Source organism: Rutilus rutilus (assembly GCF_951802725.1).
Source record: "Rutilus rutilus genome assembly, chromosome: 10".
NCBI lineage: Eukaryota > Metazoa > Chordata > Actinopteri > Cypriniformes > Leuciscidae > Rutilus > Rutilus rutilus.
This window is the reverse complement of record NC_140215.1, coordinates 20,907,461-20,931,224: the sequence shown is the minus strand read 5'-3', so window position 1 is coordinate 20,931,224 and position 23,764 is coordinate 20,907,461. Positions and strand designations below refer to the sequence as shown.

Genomic DNA, 23,764 nt, shown 5'->3' with positions numbered 1-23,764 from the left:
ACTTAATAAAGCAAATTACCCCTTTAAAGACCTCCTTGCCCAACACATGTGGACACTAATGATCGAAAGAGGAAGCGAATCGAGTGACCCAGTTTGTTGTTGTGAACTTGTGAAACAATTGACTGTGACTCAGTACTATTTGTCAAAATGCAAAACATATAGAAATACCTATGTGCTTTACAGCCGACACTATACTAGGGCTAGGGTGCAGACATTTATTTTGACAAAACAGTACAGAGAGACCTAATATTTTACAGTAATGTCTGTAAGGGATGATAGGCAGCAGTTAAACATGAAAAAACATTTGTATGTCAGAAAAATGTTTCTGCAGCAAACATTTTGTTTATCAATTCTGTTGATTTGGTCACAGCAGTCGCCAATGTTCTGTTTTGGCTTTTTAAAGACCCACTTTTAAGTCTCTTCTAGGCCAATGAAAATATACCCAGATTGCTACAACAAAAATTGTGTTAAAGGCTTTCATATTATTGACAAAGATAGATAGTACACCAATGCATGTACAAAATTATACGTTTAAACAGAATAACCCTGCTTGTCTTAGAGTTATAAGAGATGTTTGTTATATTTCCCATAATATTGTCATACATGGACCTTTTTACCCTTTGACTGTTAATCCAATGTTTGATATCATTAGATATCTAATGAACCAAGGGACTGTACCATAAAGGAGTGGTCAAGAGAGAAGTGTATCACGTTGATTCTCTTGCAGAGTGAATTGCAGTTTCTATAGGTGTGTTCGACTAGAAGCGGCACAGCGCAGACTGATCAGTGTATGACATCAAAGTACCGTGAGAGAGATTCGAAAGCATATGGAGCCATCAGCTCTCTAATCGCTCTCGCTGTACTTACTACTCAGATGTCGTACACGGATCGGTCTGCACACTGCACAGCGCCGCTTCAAGTCGAACACACCTAATATGTTTCAAGGCATATGACTGGCTGTTAGCAAGTGATGTCACACTTTCATGTGCACACACTCCATAGTTAGCTGACAGGTAAAGTTTAAGGTACCTACAAAGCCTGATTGGATTTGTTTGGTTTTGTCAGCTCAAAACTAATCCTGTGACCCTGAGTTTGTCTACCAGCATGGTACAGACCTCTGGACTTATTCCCATGTGTCTTTTTCACATTTCTGTCACAACCATCTCTAGTGTGTATGTTGGCAAAGGGCCACCTTTTCCATCTGAACACGTTCTAACATGCATTTGTTCTGAAATAGTCTTCCTTGTTAAAAATTAATGTGTATATTAAAATAAACTACAGGGATGAAAATCTAATGCTGTACCAGTTAAGAGAACTGTTAAGGTTGCTATATTGAAGAGGAGTGAAGACAAAATATTGATTGTTATGGAAATATATGTACAGTTTATTTATTGTAGTCAAAAGAGGAAGTGAATCAATGAGCAGTCTTTCACTTACTAATAGTACAATGACAGGACAAAGAGAGGTAGGCCATGAACAACAGAATTAAAGAACTCTTCACTGCACATCTAAAACTCTTTAGGATGAGCCCAGCTGTAGATTCCCAGTCTGACTCTTAGTTCAGTCATAAACGACTTGATGAAAACTACACTCGCATGACTTTTATGATCAGTATGAAAAGATGACCTGAGCTCCTGTGCTGCCATTTTAACAGTTATATAACTAAAGTCAAATGCAAAATCTAATAAGAAATTAAACTGAGCTGATGAACAACCGGCCTGACAACACATAGGTGCACACATAAAAAGGGTCACGTTCCCTACTAATCAGCATTAAAAGAACCTTTTCCACTAATCACTCCTACTTGGATGATTACAACCTGTGTGGTTCCTCCTCTCAATACAAACACAAATTAGCCCTTAAAATACCTCACAAACCAAACGTATACATTCATACATTTCTTCAACTATAATGGCTTCATTTTTGTCCAATTTAGGATGCACACCATTAGTTCATGCTTTTTAAAAACAGTCACATTCTCAGGAAACAAAAAGCACCCACTCTGGTGTTCAAAGTCACACTTGGGTCCAGTCTTTTCTCAGTCCCATTAGCACAAAGAAACGAGAACTGCTTGTTCATTCCTTCATACACTCAGCAAAAGCAATGCAGACAGGAACACATCAGACGAGTGCGTGGTCGGGTTAAACACACAGAACATAAAACAGTGGGTGAATCTGGAGTGATAAATTAGTCTTTTTAAAATAAAAAAAATAATAAAAGGAACACTTTACAAACAAGATTTACAAATGACAAGATACAAGCCCAATGTGTCACACTTCATGCTGACCTCAGTTGCTATTCAAAAAACAGATCTCCGGAAACTCGTTAAAACACTTACTCAAGCGCGAATTTAAGGTCACACTGAGATTTGTGGCTGTTGTTATTGACCTGTTAGTACTTCAGTCTTTCCCCAAAATAAAACAAAACCGTTTCTAAACTGTGTCCTGCTCAGCATGTGTCAAGTGTAGGAAAAGTCTCAGTTCTTGGAGAGGCCGAGCTCCTGAAGTGACGTTTGACCTGGAAGGGATGACTGTGGCATCACTGTAGCTGGACTCTGTATGCACAAATGAGGAGTTTAACCTGTGGAAAGAGAGAAACACATTCCCTGATTAATACAATTATCATAAATTATAAATTACCATATAATCAAATTATCGCTCAGAATTCCCACTTTTCCATGATAAGGATTTTTAAAAATCAAGTGAACAAATCATTCAGAGTGATTTGTGAATTGATTCGAATGAATTAGAAACAAAAAAAATAATTACATATAATTATTCTATGAAAAACCAGAAACTATTATTATTAATGTATCACCAAAACAACATTAAAGTTGCAATGTTGCGGAAGTAGCGAAAGACCTTTTCTTCCATGTTGTGATTGTGGAGAAAATTTGATGAAGAATGAAAGGTTCTTTAAGAGAGTGGTAATGGACGTGTTTTAGTAGTTTTGCTTAATTGTTATTTTATGGTCTCAAAATAATATGCTTCTCACACGCTCACATATAAATGCTACACACATTATTTAAAAAAAGCCTAGACTTTAGAAATGAATATGAAAATGCTGTCAGCAGCAAGTCAGGCCAGTATGAGTGTAATCAATAAGAATGTAGAATGCTGCTGAGCACATGCATGTCTCAACTTGAGTATTTTGAACATAATCTGCAAGGTATGATTGCATGTGTATTTTTCTGGTCGTTGAGTTGCTCTGCTGTGTCTGAAGTGACTCTCGGCCGGCCGCTAATTAACCTTTTTATTGCAAAGAGTAACTTGGGAGTGGTGTCTTAATACTGAGCAGGTAAGGAAGCACTAATGTATCTAGCACACACTTTGGAAGTGGTAATGCAGTGATAGTGGCTTCTTGGACGGGGCACCGTCCTCCAGGTGGTTATGGTCCACCATAGGCAAGAATTACAAGGCAAAAGTGTGCACAGAGGAATCGTTTCCAATAATACTATTACTATGCATTTCAAAAAAATCCAGATAGGATCGACTTAAACATTCCCTGATATTTCCAAAGAACCATGGAAACCAAGTTAGCTACAAGTTTGATTATTTTACAGATGCCATATCCCAAATATTCACTTGCTTTGGTGCATGTTCGGGCATTAATATAGCAGTATCTAAACTCTCATATAAATACTAATGTGTAACAGTCCCAATTACCTTAGCTGTTGGGGACTCTGCCAGACGAATGAACAGTTTGTTGGCTCCTTGAACAGGACTGAAAGAGTATATGAAATGGCTGTCCTGCAGGGGGATCAGCACGCAGATTGTGAGAGACAGCAGACATTCAACAGAACAAAGAGATGATACATTTGCACAAGGATCATTCGCGACATCAGTGTCTTACCAAGAAGATGGGTAGCTGAAACTTGTCATTCAGGACGACAGCATGGACACTACAGGGCCCGCAAAGTCTAGCTGTGATCTCATTAAGGAAGTTTGCGTGAAAGATGAAAAGCAGTATGCCAGATCCTGAGACAGAAAACACAATAACAACACACTTATTTGGTAAATAAAATGGCAATTACTGAGACCAGAAGAATTTGAAGCAAGCATCTCACCTTCTCCGGGTGTGTGTTGAGGGGGTTTGTAGTTGAACTCCAGTGAAAAGTCTGGTCCCTCACACAATCTGTGGCAAGCCAGAGGAAATACAGGTTCCAGCAGGGCCAGTCGCGTTTCAAAATAAGCTCTGATTGTCTCTTCCGCCACTGTTGATAACCTGTGAGATACATTTCACACATGCGTCTTTAAATTCAAATATACACACACGGCAGTGTTTGAAATAATGCAGATATAAAACACTCACGTTTGCATGTGGTCTTTGATGAGATCATGTACCATCTCATTTTTGCTAACTTTGGCACAGGACAAGGCAGTGGTCTTATGTTTAGACAGGATGTTGCAGTCAGCCCCATATTCCAGCAGGAGGCGAACCACATCTGCATTGCCCCTCTTACAAGCCTTAGAAGGAAAAAGACAACAATCAGGACTTAGTACATAACAAAAGTTATTACTTAAGTGCAAAATATCTAACAGTTAAAGCACAATTTAAATAGTAAACTTTAAAAAAAACACAAAAAAACAGTGCAAGTGTATGATTTTTTTATTTATTTAAGAAATTAATACTTATATTAAGGATAGGATACATTAAATTGATCAAAATGGTCAGTAATGGCATTTACATAGTTACCAAAAAAAAGTTCTGTTGAACTTTCTATTCATTATAAATAAGGGCAGTTATGGGTGCCTAACCTTACACAATGATTATAAAATTGGTCTAATTTTAAAAACATTTTTATTTCTGGGATTAAAGAGTAGATAAAAAAAAAAAACTAAATAGGCATTAAATGACTGTAGTATTATGACTCTCACACACAGACACTAACACAAACACTGTGTGTGAAACTACCTAATGATACCTTCGGAGGGGACTGAAGGGTTAATCAATCAACAGATTTAAAAAAAAATGAAATGAGTTCCAAATGACAATTATTTTTGAGCTACACACTTTAGGGCTTCAAAGCTCTAACAGTGGATGGTAAATGAATGAATGAATGAGGCATTTATATAGCATTTCTATATGTACTACTGCACACCCAAAGCGCTTTACAATCATATCAGGGGATCTCTCCTCAACCACCACCAGTGTGCAACAGCCACTTGGATGATGCGACGACAGCAACAGTACAACGGTGCCAGTGCGCTGAGCTGCGCTCACCACACACCAGACATAGGTGGAGAGGAGAGAGAGTGATAGAGCCAATTCAGTGGATGAGGATTATTAGGAGGCCATGATTGGCAAGGGCCAATGGGTGGAGACACCCCTACCGTTTACTAGAAGTGCCATGGGATTTTTAATGACCACAGAGAGTCAGGACCTCGATTTTCCGTCTTATCCAAAGGACGGTGTTTGTTACAGTATAGTGTCCCCGTCACTATACTGGGGTGTTAGGACCCACACAGACCACAGGGTGAGCACCCCCTGCTGGCCTCACTAACACCTCTTCCAGCAGCAACCTAGTTTTCCCAGGAGGTCTCCCATCCAGGCACTAACCAGGCTCAACCCTGCTAGCTTCAGTGAGCAACCAGTCTTGGGCTACAGGGTGATATGGCTGCTGGCTAAAGGGTAAAGATGAAAAGAATAGGACGATCATTTCTAAAAGGAACTCTCTGTCCTCCTCCTATGTTTCTGAACATTTCCCTCTCTCTCTTTTCTCAGAATTATCTCTCATCCCTAACAGTCACGCGTACAGAGCACACATCCTTTCTATTCGAAATAACTTCACGTCTTTCTTAGCTGTGGCTTGAATGGTTTCTGTGCAGATTTAAACAGTGTCATTGGATTTTTTTTTTTAAATACATAAACACGCACATTTAGCCAACATATGAATGAGTGAATTATCACCTCAGTGATTACATGCACTTTCAATAATTCAATGCAAATTTGTCAACGATCCCTTACTGAATCAACACACTTTAACTGTGTTCATTATTTTTTCAAATGTTATGTCAGGGTTTTGTTATGTCATACCCTTAAACACTAAAGACCAATATCATACCTTCCAATTACTTCTTTATAAAGAACGTCCAAAGATACGCTTGAACCGTTCTCCTGGCCATTTTGAACAAGGGGTGAAAAATGACAAAACTTGCTTGACTGCACAGCATGTTACAATATTGAGTTCTGATTAGTCAATCGCTGTTTTATCTGCATAAGTTTTACACAATACACTAATTTAATGGGTATGGAAATGGTGAGGGGGGAGGGGGACGGATATCACAACCCTGAATATCACAACCTTCTCACCTTCATGAGAGCCGTTTCTCCAGCTTGAGTTTGGGCATTTACAGATGCTCCTGCCTCCAGAAGAATGGCCACTGTCGTCAAGAAGTTCTGCACCAAAAAGGATGAGTTATAAAAGAGACAGTTGAGGGCTTCAAATTGAATGCTTAACTATACTAAAACAAATATAACAATACAATTCAAAATATGCTAATACTCTTGTATTTAGTGGTTGAAGTGAAACAGCCATTGTGAGTGTTCTTCACCTTTTCAGCAGCATGCATCAGGGCACTGGTGCCATTCTTCTGTCTGGCATTGACCTTCACTCCTTTCTTAATAAGCAACCTGAGGACATCATCCTGACCACCTGCAGCAGCCAGCAGTGTTAAGGACATGCCGCTAGAGTCCTGCAGGTGGCAGCACATAAACAAAAAATAAAAAAAATGTTCACATGATATCATCTCAAATACTTTTCTGGACCCAAAAAGCATCTTTCTTCACTGATTCAATTTCAATTACCTTACGTTAACAAAACTCTCTGCAGGTATTATAGACAAGTATGTTAATTTGAGTGAAAACGCCTGTTCCTGCTCAGTGATGTCAACCCAGGGATTGAATGATGAACTGTTACATGACCCAGTTTCTCTGACGAGTCATTATAACAGATTTCAAGACAGACAGAGTCAGAGATGGAAGAGAGAAAGAGAAACAAGTAGCATACCTCCTGATCCAGATTGTAGTCCTCTTTGGAACTAAGTGCACGTTTTACTGCCAGGTAATTCCCATTTTTCACTGCTTCTCGCAGCTCAGCTGAGAGTTAGACAGTAAATAAAGAGCAAAAAAGAAAAACAGAGGAAAAACTTGTGACTCAAAACTGAATGTTACAATAAATGAAAGATGGTGCTATTGTTTTTTTGTGTATATCACTCACCGGGAGTTAAGGCTAGCGGAGAGAGATTCTCATCCTCTCCATTCAAGTGTTTCTGAAAGTCCTCCAGTGTCATCCAGTCCAGCTTGAGTTCCAGCCCAAGATTAAGAGATGGCAGTCCCCTGTCTGTTACACAGAGACACATGGTTACTAGTGTCCAGGGGTGATCTGGGACTCAAAAACAGCTTGGGATCCCCACTATCTTAGCAATCACATGCACAGCCTATAATACATATATAATCGGCAAGTGGGTATGGATCACACAATGTGTTGTTCCGCTCAAAAATAGCTAAATGAAGTCCAAATTAGGGCTGCACAATTTGGGGAATTGTTTTTTAATTGCCATTTCTCTGATAAAAAGTGTGATTTAAAAGAAAAAAGCAGCACCTGGTTTAATGTGCTTCTTTGCAGAGTTATACTATATTATATTATATATTAAATATGTTATACTACACATCAATTTCACTATAAAATACCAAGAAATATTACTAATACTTCATTATAAAATAAAAAAGGATTTAAGAAAAATACAAAATTTATTTACAGTGCAAGTTTAAGATTACAATAATAAATGTATAGCCTTCTTCATTTCTTAATTTTCAAACATTAAACCATCAAGCTTTTATTTTGCCTTTTCAAATGCACATTATAAGTGACCCAAACTCAACAGATGCAGAGATGAGTTTGTGTGGATCATTTACACGAACCAAGCCACTCTGAGACATTGAAAACACCGGATCATGAGCTGCACTCATGTAAAAGAGCACATCGGCGCACCTCACTTCGAAACCCAGGATTTGATAATCGCACATATTGCGATTTTGATTTTAATCATCCAGCCCTAGTGCAAATGAACAGAATCTCAAGACATTGACAAGTACAAACCAGGAGTTTTGTCCGAGCGCTCCAAGGTCTCCTGAGAGTCCTGATTGTCATCGCAGGCGGTGAAGACCCGTGATTCACTTCTCCTCCTCTTGTCCTTCCATCTGGAGTCTTCTGTAGAGTCAGGAGACGCTATTGACTCCGTCATGGACTTCCTTTCCAGCCGCTCTTGCCGGGCTTCTTCTGCCAGTCTCTGTGCCTCCTCCATGCGTGCTTTTCTCTCCCGTTGGGCTTCCTCGATTCTTTCTTTCTTCTTTCTCTCCTCTTCTTCAATCCTTTCTTTCCTCCTCCTCTCCTCTTCTTCCATCTTTTCTTTCCTCTTCCTTTGCTCTTCCTCTCTCTGCTCTCTTTGTAATTCCTCCTTAGACTTTGGAGCCGGCTCATCCGATTTATCACTTTTCTCCATCTCGGATGCTCCCTTCTCCTGTTTCTCGTCTACCTCCATGGAGACGGGACTCTGACCTGGTCGTGGCGCTGATAGGAGAAGAATGCATTCGTTAATATCAGGTGATCAAATAAAAAACACAAGACCATTTAAAATTAAAGTCAGCTAAAATTTTATTTTACCATCTTTTGCCTTCTCTGTCTTATCCGAGTCAGGTTTCCGTGCAGGAGACTGCTTTGACAATTTAGTTTTCTTTTCATTTTTCCCTGTACCCTGTTGAACAAGTTTAAAAAAAAAACAGTCAAATCACAAACATAACACTAGATTCTTTACATTACAATTCTTCTTTATAGAGAATTTTTGCCTTATGACAAAACTGCCAAATTAAGGAAAAAGGAAGAAAATGGGCTCCAGTAGAGCTTTATAGACATGTACCTTTGGAGTTGCATTCTTGTTCTGGTCCGCTTGTCTCCTTGGTACACGATCTTTTGCCTCACAGTTCAGCAGGAACTTCTCAAACAGGTTAGAGGCACCACCCTTCTCACCACCTTCTTCTTTCGGCTCTTCCTCTTTGGGTTTGACTGGGGCTGTTGATGCTGTGGAGGATGAGGAGGAGGAAGATGCAGATGAGAGCCGCTGAGAAGGAAGGGCTGCTTCTTGCCCTTTGCTTTTGACCTTTGACTTGGGTGCAGACGTGGCTGCCCCCGTGTCACTGGAATCGTGCTCCTCCTCACTGCGAGAAGACTTGCTGGTGCTTTTGCTACTAGTAAGGTTCTTGAGTTTGTTTAGACCACTTTCTTTGAGCACAGCCGTTGAAACCTCTAGTTTTCTAGGCTTCTTCTCTTGAATCAGGTCTTTGAAACCTTGCAGTTTCGGGCCAGACTTGGTCTTCTTCTGCTTAGCCTGTTTGAGGTCGCCTCCACTCTCACTTCGCACAGATTTGTCTGTGGATTTTGCTGTCGTGGTTTTGGAGGAATCATTTGTTTCGGTGTTTGTCGTATCATCCGTATGGGACTCAGAGGGCACGTCGCTCTTATCATCCTCTTCGTCAGAGGAATCAATCTCTTTTTTTGACTTGATTTTCTTTTTCTTGTGGTCGTCTCCGCTTTCTTTCTTTTGTTTTCCTTCATCTCTAGGTTTATTAAGCTTCTTTTGTTTCTTAGGAGTAATTGGGGCCTCGTCATCATCTGATTCAATGAGCCTCTTCTTTGTCTCTTTTTTAGGAGGTGCAGGGGAAGGATCCCTGCTCTCTTCCTCATCCTCATCAGACTCAGGCGCAGGCAGAGGCTTGTCCTCCCGCCATTTATCCTTCTTTTTCTTCTTCTTTTCCTTCACAGGTATCTCATCGTCTGATGCTTCCACTTTCTTCTTTTTCTTCTTCTTCTTCTTTATAGGTGATTCTTTAGGTTTTTCTTTATCGCTTTCACTCTCTGAGTCGGCATCGAACAGATCACTCTTTGTGGGCAGCTTCTAGGTACAAAAAAACACAAATCAGTATTCACAAAGCAAGGAAACCAGATATTGCATTGTCCATACAAGTTCTTAGAAAAACTACAATCATGTGAACACATCTTAAGAGTCTCACCATGCCAGTTTCTATCTTTGGCTTAATCTCGGCCAGGGCCTTCTTGTAGGCCAGCAGCACCTCCCTGCAGTCGTCCAAATGCGCCTCAGGCTCCCAGGTGTCATCGTCCGATGAATAGTTCTTCCATCGCACCCGATACAGCACCACTCCCTAAAAAAATTTTAGAGGTCAAAGATCATGGCCTGTCATTAGGTTATCTACAAACTCCAAACAACAATATCAGTAGTGGTCGACCGATATATCGCCAAGGCCGATATATCGGCCGATATTTGGCACTTATACATCGGTGTATAAGTGATACATCGGCCGATACGTTTTTCTGATTGGCCGATGTGTTGGAAGCGGGACTTTTATTTTGACGGCGCTCCGGACTTTTATTTTGACGGGCGGCGCTGAGAACACCAGCGCCAGAAGAGAACAGCAGCGCCTGATCACACAGCGCTCACTCACATTCTCCATCTTCATTAGTTTACGATCTCTGTCAGTCATATCTAATTCTTTGTTAGACAGAAGATTTAATGGAATCCAGCTGTGATATCTTGTGAATGTGCATTTGTAGCCTGCATAAACATGTTACTGCGAGTGACCGTCGGTCCGTGCGAAGTGAGTGAATGCTAAGAGAAGATCAGCTTCACAGGAGACGCGATCGAATAACTTGAAATCCTTCATTTTAAAATATATCCATTTGCCCACTGTGTCATATTCATATCGTTTTCACTGTGTGCTGTATGTAATATTAGTGTTACCATGTCTTTATTTGAAAAAATATGATTACCAGTGTGCACAATATTACCAGATTACTGAGTGCAATGTTACAGTGTTTACTTCCTTTTTATTCACATATTCATATATTTTTAAACAATTACTTTATTTGTGAAAAATACTGTAATAGGATTGCAGATTCAAGAAGTTGCCATCTAAAGTATAAGCATGTTTATTTTAAAGATTTGTTTTCTAATTTATTTAAAATTGACAAAATATTGATTAAAATAAATATAAAGTATATAATAAAAATATCGCCTTTATATTGGCCATGCTGCTCTCTAAGATATCGGCATCGGCCATCAAAAAACCAATATCGGTCGACCACTAAATATCAGTAATATTAATGAAAACATACAGGTTTACACTCATTTAAGGGTAATAAAACCCGCTATTTCAGCACCGGTTAGTTCAGAAAGCTCTCGGATTTCATCAAAAATATCTTCATTTGTGTTCCGAAAGTCTTACGGGTTTGGAACGACAAGTGGGTGAGGAACTAACCCTTTAAGGCAGTAATTAATGTTCAGCAGACACATCACAAGTGCCAGAGGTTAGTTTCAAAGGGAAGTTCATTATCTGCCATGTTGCTAAGTAACAAACACAGCTGATTCCCTGCTCCTCTTATTTCCTGTGACTCTAGCTGGAGGATTAATAATAGCTGAAGATCAAAGCCAAATAATGTTTTAATCCCAATCAACTGGTGGCCCAAAGTGGATGGGCTCTCTCTCTCTCTCTCTATCAACTGGTTTCACAACACTGACAAAGCAACTCAACATACTTTTGTGGCTGTTGTATGTAATCCCACATCTATCTGTGTCTTAAAGCAAGTAGTAGGTTCACACATATTTAAGAGCCTTGGCTTAGATTAGAGTCCTAATTTCCTGCACAACTGCCTTTGAGCAGGAACAAGCAGCAATGAGAAACGGTTAATAACTGTATTTATGTAAACAAGCAAGTTAAAGACATGATTGTCTGTGTGTCTGCCAAAGCGCAGTCGTCTACGAAGCACAGGCTGTCAGTTGAGAGTGGTTATTATTGGCTGACGGCCATTACTGACTGACTCGTGTTGCAGGCAGTATGAATGGACACACCACTTGAATAAAAGACCAACACACAGAGAAACAGAAATACTTACTCAAAAAGCCTCATTATTATTACATAGCTTACATGCAGAGTAAGAAATGAACAAGGTCTCAAAACAAAAACGCCACAGGAAGCGACTAAAATGCATCAGATATTTAAAATGTAACGGCAAAAAAATTTTAAAATAATTTGTTCTATGTAATGGGATATTTGATATCGATCTATCTGTGCCCTATCTAGTTATGGGTTTAATGCCTCTGCAGTCGAGATAATGACCGAAACTGGTATTTGCGGTTTCAGAGTTGACCGTATACCGTATAATACCATTCTAAAGTTTGAAAGGTAAAATTTGTATCTTTAAAGCTGTTTGATGGTTTTGAAAGAAGTCTCTTGTTTGTTATTTATTTGATTAAAAAAATAGTGGGAAAAAACAGTAATATTGTGAAATACTGTTTTCTATTTTAATATATTTTAAAATATCATTTATTTCTGTGATTGTAAAGCTGAACTTCCAGGATATTTTCTTCAGTGTCACATGATTCTTCAGAAACCATTCTAATATGTTCTGGAATCGGATAATTAAGATCAGAAATAGGATACTTGTTATAAAATTAAAATTTCGATTCTTCTTATCAATTCCTTTATGTGCATTTTAATATGACTTTAAACCGTTCAAATGAGGATAGTCAATGATAGCCTTTGAGTTATGACATCTTACGCATTATTTACAGATAGTTTTGAATTTAAATGTTGATTAGATTTGATATGCAAGTCAGTGCACAAGGAAAAAAACGACCAAAGAAGTCAAGGCGGTACAGACAGAAAACCTGTCATAATTTTACGTCATCTTACCTGAGCATTCAAATATTACATGAGCCTCTCACATACACTTACTTCAAACATTACAGATAGTGACAGCAGTAGAAGTGACTCCAGGTCAAAGGGCACTGAGCGGTACAAAATTGGATTTTACATGCTGTGTTATCTGTCCTCTGATCACTGATGTCCTCACACTTTACCAAGGCTTTATTGATCTTAACCAACAGGGTTTTATCTGCAACAGTGTTTTTCTGTCACTGTCCCTTTTTTTCTGCTCACTCCACTCCATTATCTGTCTTTTCCTCTTCAAGTTATTTAAAACAAACCCCCTTAACCCTTGTCCTTTGAATACTAATGATATACAGTTCCACACACACATGATATATACATGTGATTTATCTGGATTAGGCACTCACCAATAATAAACAAAACATAAACCAAAAAAAAATAAAAAAATCATTCAGTCAGCATTTCACATATGATGAGGCAATCTAGCATCTTCAGACATGAAGGTGATGAAAGTATGTAATGTGATATCTCTCTCTCTCTCTCTATGAGAACCCAAGGGAACAGGGAAATACAGACTCCAACAGATCCCAACCACACCTTCGGGGCAAATCGATGTCTAAAACGGCTTCCCACAGTACAGTAACACTATTCAGTGTCTGTTGCTACATCTTAAAATAATCGAAACAAACGAATAAATACTACATTCTAATAAAATAAACGACTTCTAAAGAAAATGCTGAATCATTGTTATGCATTCCTGTAAGCTCGTGCATCAAGGTCTAGGACACACGCGATTAATCTTTCACGCATTAAGAGTTTATGAGATTTATTTGTTATTTACGCGTTTACACAGTGAATGTGGACATGCATCATTTATTTTGTATGATCTTGAGGATGTACACAAGACTTAGTCCCTCTCTTTTCTATGCATTCCTACAAAGAACAAAACGACTTATAATGTGCCGTTTCAGATATAATAGGATTCTGTAGACAACCCGTGCATAATAAACCCTTGGGTGAGTCACTGCTGTCAACATTGTTTTCCTCCGCATGAAACACCACTGGTTTATTTTGGGCGTAGGTAACGTTAGGTTCAGTCTGAGGTTTAAAGTAATAATTTAGCTAGATTTTAAGCGGTTGTAATGTAAACAACAGCACAACACCGTTGGAAGTCAATTTGTCTCCCGCCTCTGCTTATGGCTCAAAGCAGGCGGCGAGCTGAGCTAACCGTTAGAAAGTTACAACGAGTATATAACAGCCTCTCTGCGCTGCGGGAAGTTTGTGTTTTAAGGCGAACAGGCCGTAAAATGTCCCATTTGACTATTTATTTGGCGTTGTCCTACTAATTATACACACATCTGCAGTATTTACTAAGGACAGTAATAGCTACATGCTAAGTTGCTAGCAAGATGTCATCCGACGCGCTGCCGCACACTTTCTCTCTGCGCTGCGGAAAGTTTGTGTTTTAAGGCGACCAGGCCATAAATGGTCCTTTTTGATTATTGCTTTGACATTATCCTACTTATTATACACGTATCTGTACTATTAAGGACAGTAAAGGCTACATGCTAAGTCGCTAGCAAGATGGCATCAGAAGCGCTGCCACACACTCTCTCACCTCCTCCACTCGCGTGTCAATAATCCTCTCCACTTCGTATACATCTTCTTCATCCTGTTCGCTGTCTCCAGGCTCCGTTCTCTCGGCTCCGGAGGCCATTTATGCTTTAATCAAGAAAAATATTGACGCTACGTGTCGTATATAGATGTGCTAAATGCATAAACGCCGCACGGCCGCCGAACTAGTGCATATACACAGCAGCGCACCGTCGCTGATAGTACTCGTTGTTGCCAGATCGCGCGCGCGCAAAAAAAAAAAACGCGTATATTACGCGGACATGGCAACACCAACACGGGCAGTACTACAACAGAAGAAGGATCCGTGTGTGCATGTGTGTAAACGATGACAGATGATATATGACTGAGGTTATCTTTTCCCATTGCTAAATATATCACAGGCGACAAAAGACAAATAGAAAAATTAGGTGAAGGGACTGTCGCTAAAATAGCTGATTTTTTGTTTTACTTTTCAACAAGATTGAAATAAGATTTTACAAATTTAAAATAAATATTTCATTTATATTATAAATAATTTAATAATTATATTTCAATAATATGAAATTACATATTTATAAATAAAATTGCTATTTTTGTATCGCTTTCGGTAGCATTAAATTGTTCAATGTTAAAATGTGTCAACACAATAGTTATAACTTGAACTAACAATGAACAGTACTTTTACAACATTAACACATTTGACTTTTAATGTTAAAAATGCATTTTAATTAATTAATTTATTTTTAAGGTGGGAAGGTTAAAAATATGTAAGGTTACTATGTAAGGAAAGTCATGCATTTATTTCCTTGGGTTTTCATAAAATAATATCTATGAAATCTTAATGTGCTTAAAGAATCTCTGTTCATTTGTGGGCATGTTCTTTCAAAATATAATCTTGATTTTCATTAGAGATCTTATGCTAAGGTCTGCTAAATTACACAATATCACTAATGGATTGCTGTGGTGTGCAATTCATCATCATCATCATTTACATATGACCAACACTACTATAATCTACAGTAAAAAACACTTTAATTACAAAAGTCCTGATTATGTTTTTCATTCTTACAGTTTAAACTTTACAAGAATTTCACATTGCCATAAATAGTCTGGCATATACATGACTTTATGCTGGCTATTGAAAAACAGCACCAAAAGTTTACATGACACATGTAAAAAATTCGGACTTATTGCACAAAGAACTTCATAAAAAAAAACAAGAATCACATCCACAGATCTTAAAGACTTTGTGCATGCACTGATTTTGACATAAGAAGTTATGGAAGGCTCATGTAAAAACAAAAAAAACAAACAAACAGGGTTTAATGAACATTGGATGGATGCAATTTTAATCCAGTAAAGAGTTTTCGTCATAATTACATATAGAAAATAAAAAAGATTTTTAATTATTTCTGATATAAAAATGTGGCACATTTTGGAAAAGCAGCATTTGATGAATTAGCCGACAATGGTTCCTTCTCAAAACTTTCAGTAAGATTAGCATTTTTAAAGAAGTGCTAAGAATTGAATGACCAAGGTTATTTCAATTGGACCTTCAAGTCTTGATTGCATAAAAGAAAACATGATTACATAACATGACATGACACTGTCTCCTTGTATATTATGACATTTAATGCTCAGTAGAATGAAGTAACATAGGCATGTTTGCTTCTAAATACCATTATGATAACATGATGCCACATGACAACCTATGGCAGACAATTTTTGGTCTGGGCCTATCAATAGTCCTGGCCCAAAATAAAAAAACCTCGGTCACAGAGTGCAGAAACTGTAAAATCGTTTGCTAATTTGGCTTCATAACATTGTTTCCACATGTGATTTGTGGAGCTTGAGAATGTCTGTACATGATATTATAATAGATTAGCACTGATCCGGATCCACTGCAGCCCTTGCCTGGTGTACTGGACGATATGAGCCATACTGCTATGCAGAGTCAAGGGTCCAGTCAGTGTGTTCAGATAGTTGAAAAATTCTGGTGTGTGCATGAGAAAGAATAATTGAATTGCCAGTAGTTAAATTATTACTGAAATTCTCATTTATCAACAATAAATAAATAAATCAAATAAATGTTTTGTTCTAAGCAATTAAAATGGGCCCCAATGAGAAGCGCACAGTTTTTCTAAAAAAAACCTCACCCTTATTTTCCTTGGCCAGGGTGTCAGCCACCTCCCAGTACTCATAACTGTACAGGACACAGTTGGTGATGTTGAGGTGATTTGCTGCCATCTGGTGGATACGATGAGGAATGCTGATGACACTGCTGGGTGAGCTGCCTGTGTGAGATCCCATTATATTGACAGAACAAATAGAGGCAGGAGGTACAGTTCCCCTGTAGAAGTACAAATACAGATGTACTGACACTCAAAACACAACAAAAAGGGTTCTCACAGTGGCTGAGTATATGAATTACAGGCCCAGCTATAATTAACCCTTACTTTCCAGCATCGTTCCAAGGGGGTTTGTGAGGTCCTTTTGGAGAACTCTAATAAAAGCATAAACAGTACCAAGTATTGGTAAATCTTTCAACAGGACAACTTAGTTGTTTTAACAAACTAGATGCATGATAATTGATAACGGCCTACCTTGAAGTAGTCCAACAGGACTTTAGAGTATTTCAGAGCGTGGTCCTTTTTAAGTCTGAACATTTGCCAATAAAGAAGAGCAAGACAGCGGAAACTACAACCCAGACACAAAATGTGTGTTTTGTCAACAGACAAGATTCAGTCAATACAGATAGTTGCAGATCTTTGTAGTGTTGTATTTACCACAGTACAGCTAGCTGTTTGTCTTCCTGGCTGGCTCCAGGGCCTGCATGACTCTTAAGTCTCATAGCGTATCTAATCAACACAGAGAACATGTCAAATCAGTACAGAGCTTCTGACATACATAGGGACTTTTTGTTGCCCTTTATATTTTGGCATCAATCTTATTAATGTCCATTGACATTAACAAATATGTTTGCATTTTTTGTGGCTTGTTGATCTGTCACAGCACTAAATCTCACCCACATCTGATGTAGGTTAAATACAGTCCAGTCACAAGGAGCTACTCCAGTTTTCCATTTATAGATAAAGTCATGTGATATTTGGCCTAGTCAAAATGCTTTCCATGCTTAATTAATGCAGAAGACAAAAATAACAATAGAGAGGGTGAAAGAGAAACACTTAAACACCTTATGAGCTCCACAGTTTCAGCATACATGGTGTAGGGGGACTTGGACTCCAGCGGCCCCTCTTCCATGGCTTTACCACACTCCATGAAAGACAAAGCAGCATCCACATAATTCACAGCTTTTCCTAACTTATCCACCTGCAAACAAGGATAGAGAGGCAAAAGGGTAAATGAAAGCAGTGGATGAATCAGATACAGAGCCAGGTATTCTCAACCTTGTTTTGGTCTGTGACTGATTTTTATGTTTGAGACCCCTGCTATTTAGAAAACACTTCCTAGACCCTGGGTCCTTATTTGCATATTTGCGATATCAGTGTCATTGAGAACATTTCACACTGTACACGTTTGGCACCGAAATGCAGGGTTAACACCGCAAAAGAAGAGCAAAAGGGTTTCATAACCCACTTCTAAATTAGAAATGTGTGAAATGTTTCTTTACTGAGGGTCAAAAGAGGGGTTTAAAACAACGATAACCAGGGGTTATGTGCAGTGTGAAAAGCCCGTAAGAGTATTGTTTAGTGGCAATATGCATGTTCACAATGCTGTCATACCATTGCATCTGCTCGATGTTTCAACCTCTTGGCCTCATGCATGTAGTACTCAGCATGATGAGAGCTAACATGAGGGGAAGAAAATACAGATTAGGGGAGAACTATGGGAAGCTTTTCACCTCATACGCTGCAGAATTGTTAAATGAAACAGAAGCATAAACAGACATGAACTCACACATCACTGATAGGTACGGTTCCTCTGTAGTGAAGAGGAAGGTTTGGGGGAGGAACCCGAGATCCAGAGAGAGGCTGTAGGCGTCCTGACACCCCTACGCACTCCACCTCTACCTTGGGCTGCGTCTTCTGGACCTGTTGAGACGAAGGTCCTGTTTCATTAGTGTATAATACATTTTCAGATTAGAGTCCTTGATTCTGGGTTCTTTAAAACATTAGTTCTTCTAAAGATCTAAATAATGAAAAGTTATTTGTGGAACTTTAAAATGTTCAACTTTGAAATCAAGCTGTGAGATTATTTGTGGAAAGAAAGAAAGAAAGAAAGAAAGAAAGAAAGAAAGAAAGAAAGAAAGAAAGAAAGAAAGAAAGAAAGAAAGAAAGAAAGAAAGAAAGAAAGAAAGAAAGAAAGAAAAGAAAGAAAGAAAAGAAAGAAAGAAAGAAAGAAAGAAAGAAAAATAAAGCTTTTGTCTGAGTGTTATTTTAAGAACCTGTGTTTTCTGTGCTGTTGAATCATTTTTTTCTGGAGGTGTGTGGTACTTCTCTGCATGCTGAGCTTTCACAGAGGGCTTTGAGAGCTCTGGTATGTCAGATGGAGGAGACAATGGGGACACTGGCCTCTTGGAGTAAAAGTAATCGTCCTGACATCTGCATACACAGTAATAAAAAGGACGTCATCAAAAAAGCATGAGCCATACAGTAAAGATCAGATTACGCAAACATGTCCCAGTTGGCAAAAATAACAGCGATGAATTGAACTTTTCCATGTTTGTATTTTGTTACAGGGGCTTTCCATGATGTCCTTCAATGTGTATTGTTTGTTGATCTCCCAGTATACTATTAATATGCAATAGCATAAACAGGTATGTTCTAAATTTCTGAATCAACAAAACAACACTGGAAAAAAATAACACTTTCAGCTCATAAAATTTTTACCTAAACTGTTTCTGCAAGGACAAAGCACTGATGTATAAAAGGAAAAAAGTTCAAATAAAGGTATTAGGTCTAAATATACCCGTTTTGTTTGTTGTCAGCGCAGGTTTCCTCAGTCTCATTATGGACTGACGTTGGAAGTCTATCTGCACGAGAGTGATTTCTCTTATTTTCTCTTTGAGCATCTCCATTCTCAGCCTAAGGCATATGGCAAAACATGCACAATCTTACATGTATGTGAGAAGACACCTCTCATATTCAACAGAACATGAATTTAAAAATTGTTTGAATTATTAAAATGTAAATATGTTTTTTTCTTCCTCACTTTTCTTTTGCTTCTGCCATCTCCAGGCAGTTGGTCAGAGTGGTGCGGTTGCTTCATCGATGTCTTTTCTTTTGCCTTTCCCGATGACAAAGATAAAGATGAGGACTGTCTCTCAGTAATCTCATCTGCACTAGGGACTCTACCCAGAAGCGAGAGGTCTATCCTCACAACAAGTTTTTTCAGGCCTCGATGTGGGACGGTGGGGGACTTCTCAGATCGCCCGAAAGGAACCAGTGTGTAGAGTTTGTGCCTGCCCCGGACTTGTGTATCTGTCTCAGGGGTGCTTAAGCTCGAGCCGTGGGGGTGAGCACCAGTGCCTGAACCCTGTTTGTCATGCCTCCTCTTTGAAACTGTTTTTTGGTTTGATGTTGAATCTGCAGGGACTTTGGTAATGTTCCGGGGTGGACTGGACTCAGAGTCTGATTCAGAGGAAGATGATGAGGACGATGAGGAGGATGAGGACGAGGAAGATGATGGACGAGTGGGCTTGACGACAGGAGTAGGCGAAGGTGGAGAGAGTGGAGGAGAAGGGCTAGAGTCTATCACATGAGGATGTGAGGAAATGTCCTCGTTGCTCCACCTTCTCTTCTTCCTCCTCTGCTCCTCAAGGTTGAGTCCGTTGCATCCCTGTTGAGCGTGATGCTGGCTGTTGGTGTGAGGTCTTTGCTTGGGCTGCACCGCCTTCCATTCAGCTTCCTGCTCCCTCCTCTTTCTCCGTTTCCTTTCTCTTTCCCCTTCCTCAGTTCTCCTATCTTCCTCGTCTTCCTCTTCCTCAGAACTCCGAACCCAGCGGCGCCTTATTACCTGCTCTTCCGCCAGTATTCTTTGTTTCTGCTCCTTGCCAGTCAGCACCAGGGTCACTCCCTGGGCCTTACCTCGGCTGTCCACTTCCCTCTCTCTCTCTCTAGGCTTTGGCTCTTTTTGGGAGTGCCCGGTTCTGTGCACCGGGGTGTCTCCTAGTTTGACCCTGTGCTTTGGGCTGGAACGTGGTTGGGTAGTCTTTTTAGATCTGGATTGCTTGGTATCTGGGAAAGATTTAGTCTTAGAGCTGTGACTAGATTGATTGTTGACTTCGATTTGGGCCGAGTCCCTGGACTTTGATGAAGGACCACGGTCTGAGTTCTTTAAAGTATTGAAATAAGATGAATGGCCCGATTTGGAGGTTGAACTGTGGTTTGACGCTCCTGTAGGTTCATTGTTTCTGTGATTATGTTCAATACTATGGTCAGTTGTAGATGAGTGCCTGGCTTGTGGTTTTGGGCTAACACGTGGTCTTTGCTTCAATGAATGCTTTGTAATTGGGTTTGAAGGTGAGTTAAACCTTTGCTTGCTTGTGGATTCAGAGTTTTTGGATTCAGGCTTGTGTGTGAGATCTTTGTGTGACTTTTCTGTTAAGCTGTGTTTGGAATGATGGGGTTGTTGGAGAGGACCAGGTCTAGAGTCTTTGGATCGAGAGTCTTTGGATCTAAATTCCTTTCTCTGGTTGGAGCTATGGTCCGGTGGCACCCATGGCCTGACTTTGGGACGATGTGCTGGATTGGAGGCTGTTGGATGTGCAATATGCCTGGGACTTTCCTGTTGAGGTGACTGTACCTGAGGATATGTACCTTGGATAGGTACTGCGGTGGATGAGAAATTTGGACTGGGGCTTCTGGGAGGGTGCAGAAATAAAGGGCTTGGACTTCGACTCCCTCGGAGGCTGTCTCCTGGACTTGGGCACACACTTGGCACTGGGCTTGGCACAAGGCTAATTCCTGGACTGGGGCATGGACTGTATTCTGGGCTGGGACGAGGACTGTTTCTGGGGCTGAAGTCAAATTTTGGACTTGGGACCGGACTTTCACAAGGACTATAATCCCGTCTTGACTCAGAGTCTCTACCCCAGTATCTTCCAGGTGATGGTCCTCGGCCACTGTCAGATTTTGCACTCCGTCGCTGTCCTCCTCCTGGGTCGTGGTCATTTGACTGATGCTTTTTAGGAACTTTCTCAAGCCACCTGTCCAGTTGCCACTGTGTGGATGGTGGACTCTCCGTCTGAACAGAGAAAGGACATGAGTTCAAGAAATAAATATTACAACATGATAAAAAATATTTTGTATTGTAAATATTATAAATAAATAAATATGAATTTGATCAAATAATGTGACAATATAAGTAGAGTGACCTAGATTACAAAACATACTTGACAAGATTATGATTATTAGTGAATCCACTCTTTACCATAAACTCTTGACCACTGAGGTTGACAACAGTATAAACGGAAATATATTCCAGAACCTCTTTAACAATGAGAAATTGATATATGCGGCTGACTATTATAACAGCGAACATTTCATTCATATTAATAGTGGTGATGCATAGTCAATCTTAGCAATTATAGACTAATCTAAAGGATATTACAAAACTTCTAGCTAATGAACATCTCCACTGCTGACTATACTGGTGTAAAGTAAACACGATATGTGTGCAGAAGATTGCATAAACCCATATCTGAAACCCATTCCTATTTAATCAACAATGTGATTGTGAGAGCATGTTGGAGAGAAAATAAAAAATGGCAATCGGAAATGATTAGCCTAAATGAATAAGAAACATGAGTATTTATGTAAACAAGCCGGTGTGTCAGTGGGAGAGAGAGAAAAAGAAAAACAGGGGGTGAGAGGGTGAGCGAGAGAGAGAAAGAGGGCAGAAACACTGTGGAGATTCCTTAAACACTAACAAACCCTTTCTTTCAATTTCACACCACACCATAACAATGCCTGTTCAGTTCACTACTTTAAATTATTACAATCCAGAAGGCTGAAGAAAAAAGCTGCTTTAAAATATAAATACTGCATGACAACAGAATCACACTATAGAGTAATAAAGTGAGTTAACTACTGACTTTACAAAACATTTGAACTAATGCCACAAAACTAAGCAAATACTCACTTGATAGCACACTTAAGCTCCAGGGCAGACTGTGCTTTCCCTGCTTGCCTCCAGTAGCTGACCAGAGTTAATTTAAACTTTTACTCCTCCACTCAAACATTCCCCCTTCCCCTCTCTCTCTCTTTCCAGCAAAGACACTGCATCTCTTGTGCCCTTTTCCCACTGCCCCTCCCCTCAACCCCCCTCTACCTGGAACCGTGTGGCGTTTCCAAGCCGTCCTCCTCAGAGACACTACATGACTACACGTAGATGAAAAACACATGGTGTTCCCTCCTCCCTTCTCCACAGGTTCCAAATAGATGGCATGTTCAGTAATAGAGCCAGCTGTGTCACACAGACACCTTCATTCATATGGTGGTGTAGCCCTATGCTACTGGAGTTTTTAATCCCTCTTTCTGACGAACAAAATTAAGACCACAGAATAAAAATGTTCAAACGTAGCTGTTATAATCTTAGGATTTTTCCCCCTGTGCTGTTTTAAAGGGAAAGTTCACCCAAAAATAAATATTCTGACATTAATTACTCACCCTCATGTTGTTGCAAACTTTATTTCTTCTGTGGAACAGAAAAGATTAATCTTTTTAATTTATTTTTATTTTATTTTTTCACACAATGAAAGTCAGTGGGGTCCATTGTTGTTTTGTACAGTCTTACAGGTTTGGAATGCCATGAGGGTGTGTAAATCATGACAGAATATTATTTTCTTTTTTGGGGTAAACTATCTCTTTAAGTTCTGCTTTATGTGATTAAATCAAGGGTGACATGTAAAACTTCATATCTAGTTAGTCATCTGGGGCGCCACATGTTGACATGACACCCAGATTCTAAAGTCTCAGTGGCCGCCCCTCTACATTCCTCTCTCCAACCCCCACCCTCCCTTTCTACCTCATCTGCTAAAAACAACTACTGGAAAACTGAGAGAGTGAGGCAATGAAAAATAGTAGATTGTATGGCAAAATATGTGTTAGTGTACCTCTGTGCTGCAGTTTAGGGTCCGCTGTTGGGTCGGTGTCCCGCACCGGGCGTGCGTTCCTGGGCTCGGGCTACGTGATCGCTGGCTGCTGCTTTCCCACTCACTGGAGGGGTTTGATCCTGAAGACCCTGAGCTAGAATGTCTCACCCTTCCAACATGTGTGTGTGTGTGGTGCTGCTGCTGGCCTGACAAGCTGTCAGTCAAATACATGCACACAATGGATGGGGATTGAGTAGTGCACACACACTTATTAGGCCACACACTCAGATGCATTTACATGTACAACAAGCTTGAAAATCAAGTTCAGCGAAATTCCAAAATCCCAACAAGTAT

At 39.6% G+C, this 23,764-nt stretch overlaps 2 protein-coding genes across 5 annotated transcripts in view; both read right to left on the bottom strand.

Moving 5' to 3' along the window:
- Nucleotides 1-1,360: 1,360 nt before the first annotated feature.
- On the bottom strand, nucleotides 1,361-14,717 carry mphosph8 (M-phase phosphoprotein 8). Of its 2 annotated transcripts, none has more exons than XM_084421203.1 (14): nucleotides 14,360-14,717; nucleotides 10,069-10,218; nucleotides 8,919-9,950; nucleotides 8,666-8,756; nucleotides 8,102-8,572; nucleotides 7,220-7,342; nucleotides 7,010-7,098; nucleotides 6,555-6,695; nucleotides 6,313-6,399; nucleotides 4,312-4,466; nucleotides 4,067-4,224; nucleotides 3,853-3,977; nucleotides 3,666-3,749; nucleotides 1,361-2,580 (listed from the first exon to the last, which is right to left on the bottom strand). In XM_084421203.1, exons 1-14 carry the CDS (start codon nucleotides 14,456-14,458, stop codon nucleotides 2,539-2,541), a joined length of 2,847 nt encoding a protein of 948 aa, XP_084277329.1. In that variant the 5' UTR covers nucleotides 14,459-14,717; the 3' UTR covers nucleotides 1,361-2,538. The 2 variants fall into 2 exon arrangements, with proteins under 2 accessions (XP_084277329.1, XP_084277328.1); XM_084421202.1 differs by having other exon boundaries at nucleotides 8,919-9,953; nucleotides 14,360-14,700.
- A 1,249-nt stretch (nucleotides 14,718-15,966) lies between these two features.
- aff3 (AF4/FMR2 family, member 3) overlaps nucleotides 15,967-23,764 on the bottom strand; it is a 28,382-nt gene continuing 20,584 nt past the window's right edge. For 2 of the 3 annotated variants that reach the window (XM_084422021.1, XM_084422022.1), the window contains 12 exons: nucleotides 23,432-23,624; nucleotides 19,528-21,561; nucleotides 19,285-19,400; nucleotides 18,761-18,917; nucleotides 18,274-18,407; nucleotides 18,099-18,162; nucleotides 17,549-17,685; nucleotides 17,142-17,213; nucleotides 16,959-17,052; nucleotides 16,812-16,858; nucleotides 16,512-16,705; nucleotides 15,967-16,348 (listed from right to left, as the gene is read on the bottom strand). In XM_084422021.1, coding sequence (XP_084278147.1) covers nucleotides 16,227-16,348; nucleotides 16,512-16,705; nucleotides 16,812-16,858; nucleotides 16,959-17,052; nucleotides 17,142-17,213; nucleotides 17,549-17,685; nucleotides 18,099-18,162; nucleotides 18,274-18,407; nucleotides 18,761-18,917; nucleotides 19,285-19,400; nucleotides 19,528-21,561; nucleotides 23,432-23,624 — 3,364 coding nt within the window. In that variant the 3' untranslated portion in view covers nucleotides 15,967-16,226. Of the gene's footprint in view, nucleotides 16,349-16,511; nucleotides 16,706-16,811; nucleotides 16,859-16,958; nucleotides 17,053-17,141; nucleotides 17,214-17,548; nucleotides 17,686-18,098; nucleotides 18,163-18,273; nucleotides 18,408-18,760; nucleotides 18,918-19,284; nucleotides 19,401-19,527; nucleotides 21,562-22,985; nucleotides 23,014-23,431; nucleotides 23,625-23,764 lie in introns of those variants that run through there. The other variant, XM_084422023.1, reaches the window with a different exon arrangement.

Excerpts from the sequence above, each read along its gene's own strand:
- mphosph8 (XM_084421202.1), bottom strand. The coding sequence starts at position 14,458 with ATGGCCTCCGGAGCCGAGAGAACGGAGCCTGGAGACAGCGAACAGGAT. Across the intron at positions 8,757-8,918 it reads ACAAGAATGCAACTCCAAAG|GGTACAGGGAAAAATGAAAA; the intron begins GTACATGTCTAT and ends CTTGTTCAACAG. Across the intron at positions 4,467-6,312 it reads GAGAAACGGCTCTCATGAAG|GCTTGTAAGAGGGGCAATGC; the intron begins GTGAGAAGGTTG and ends TTTCCTTCTAAG.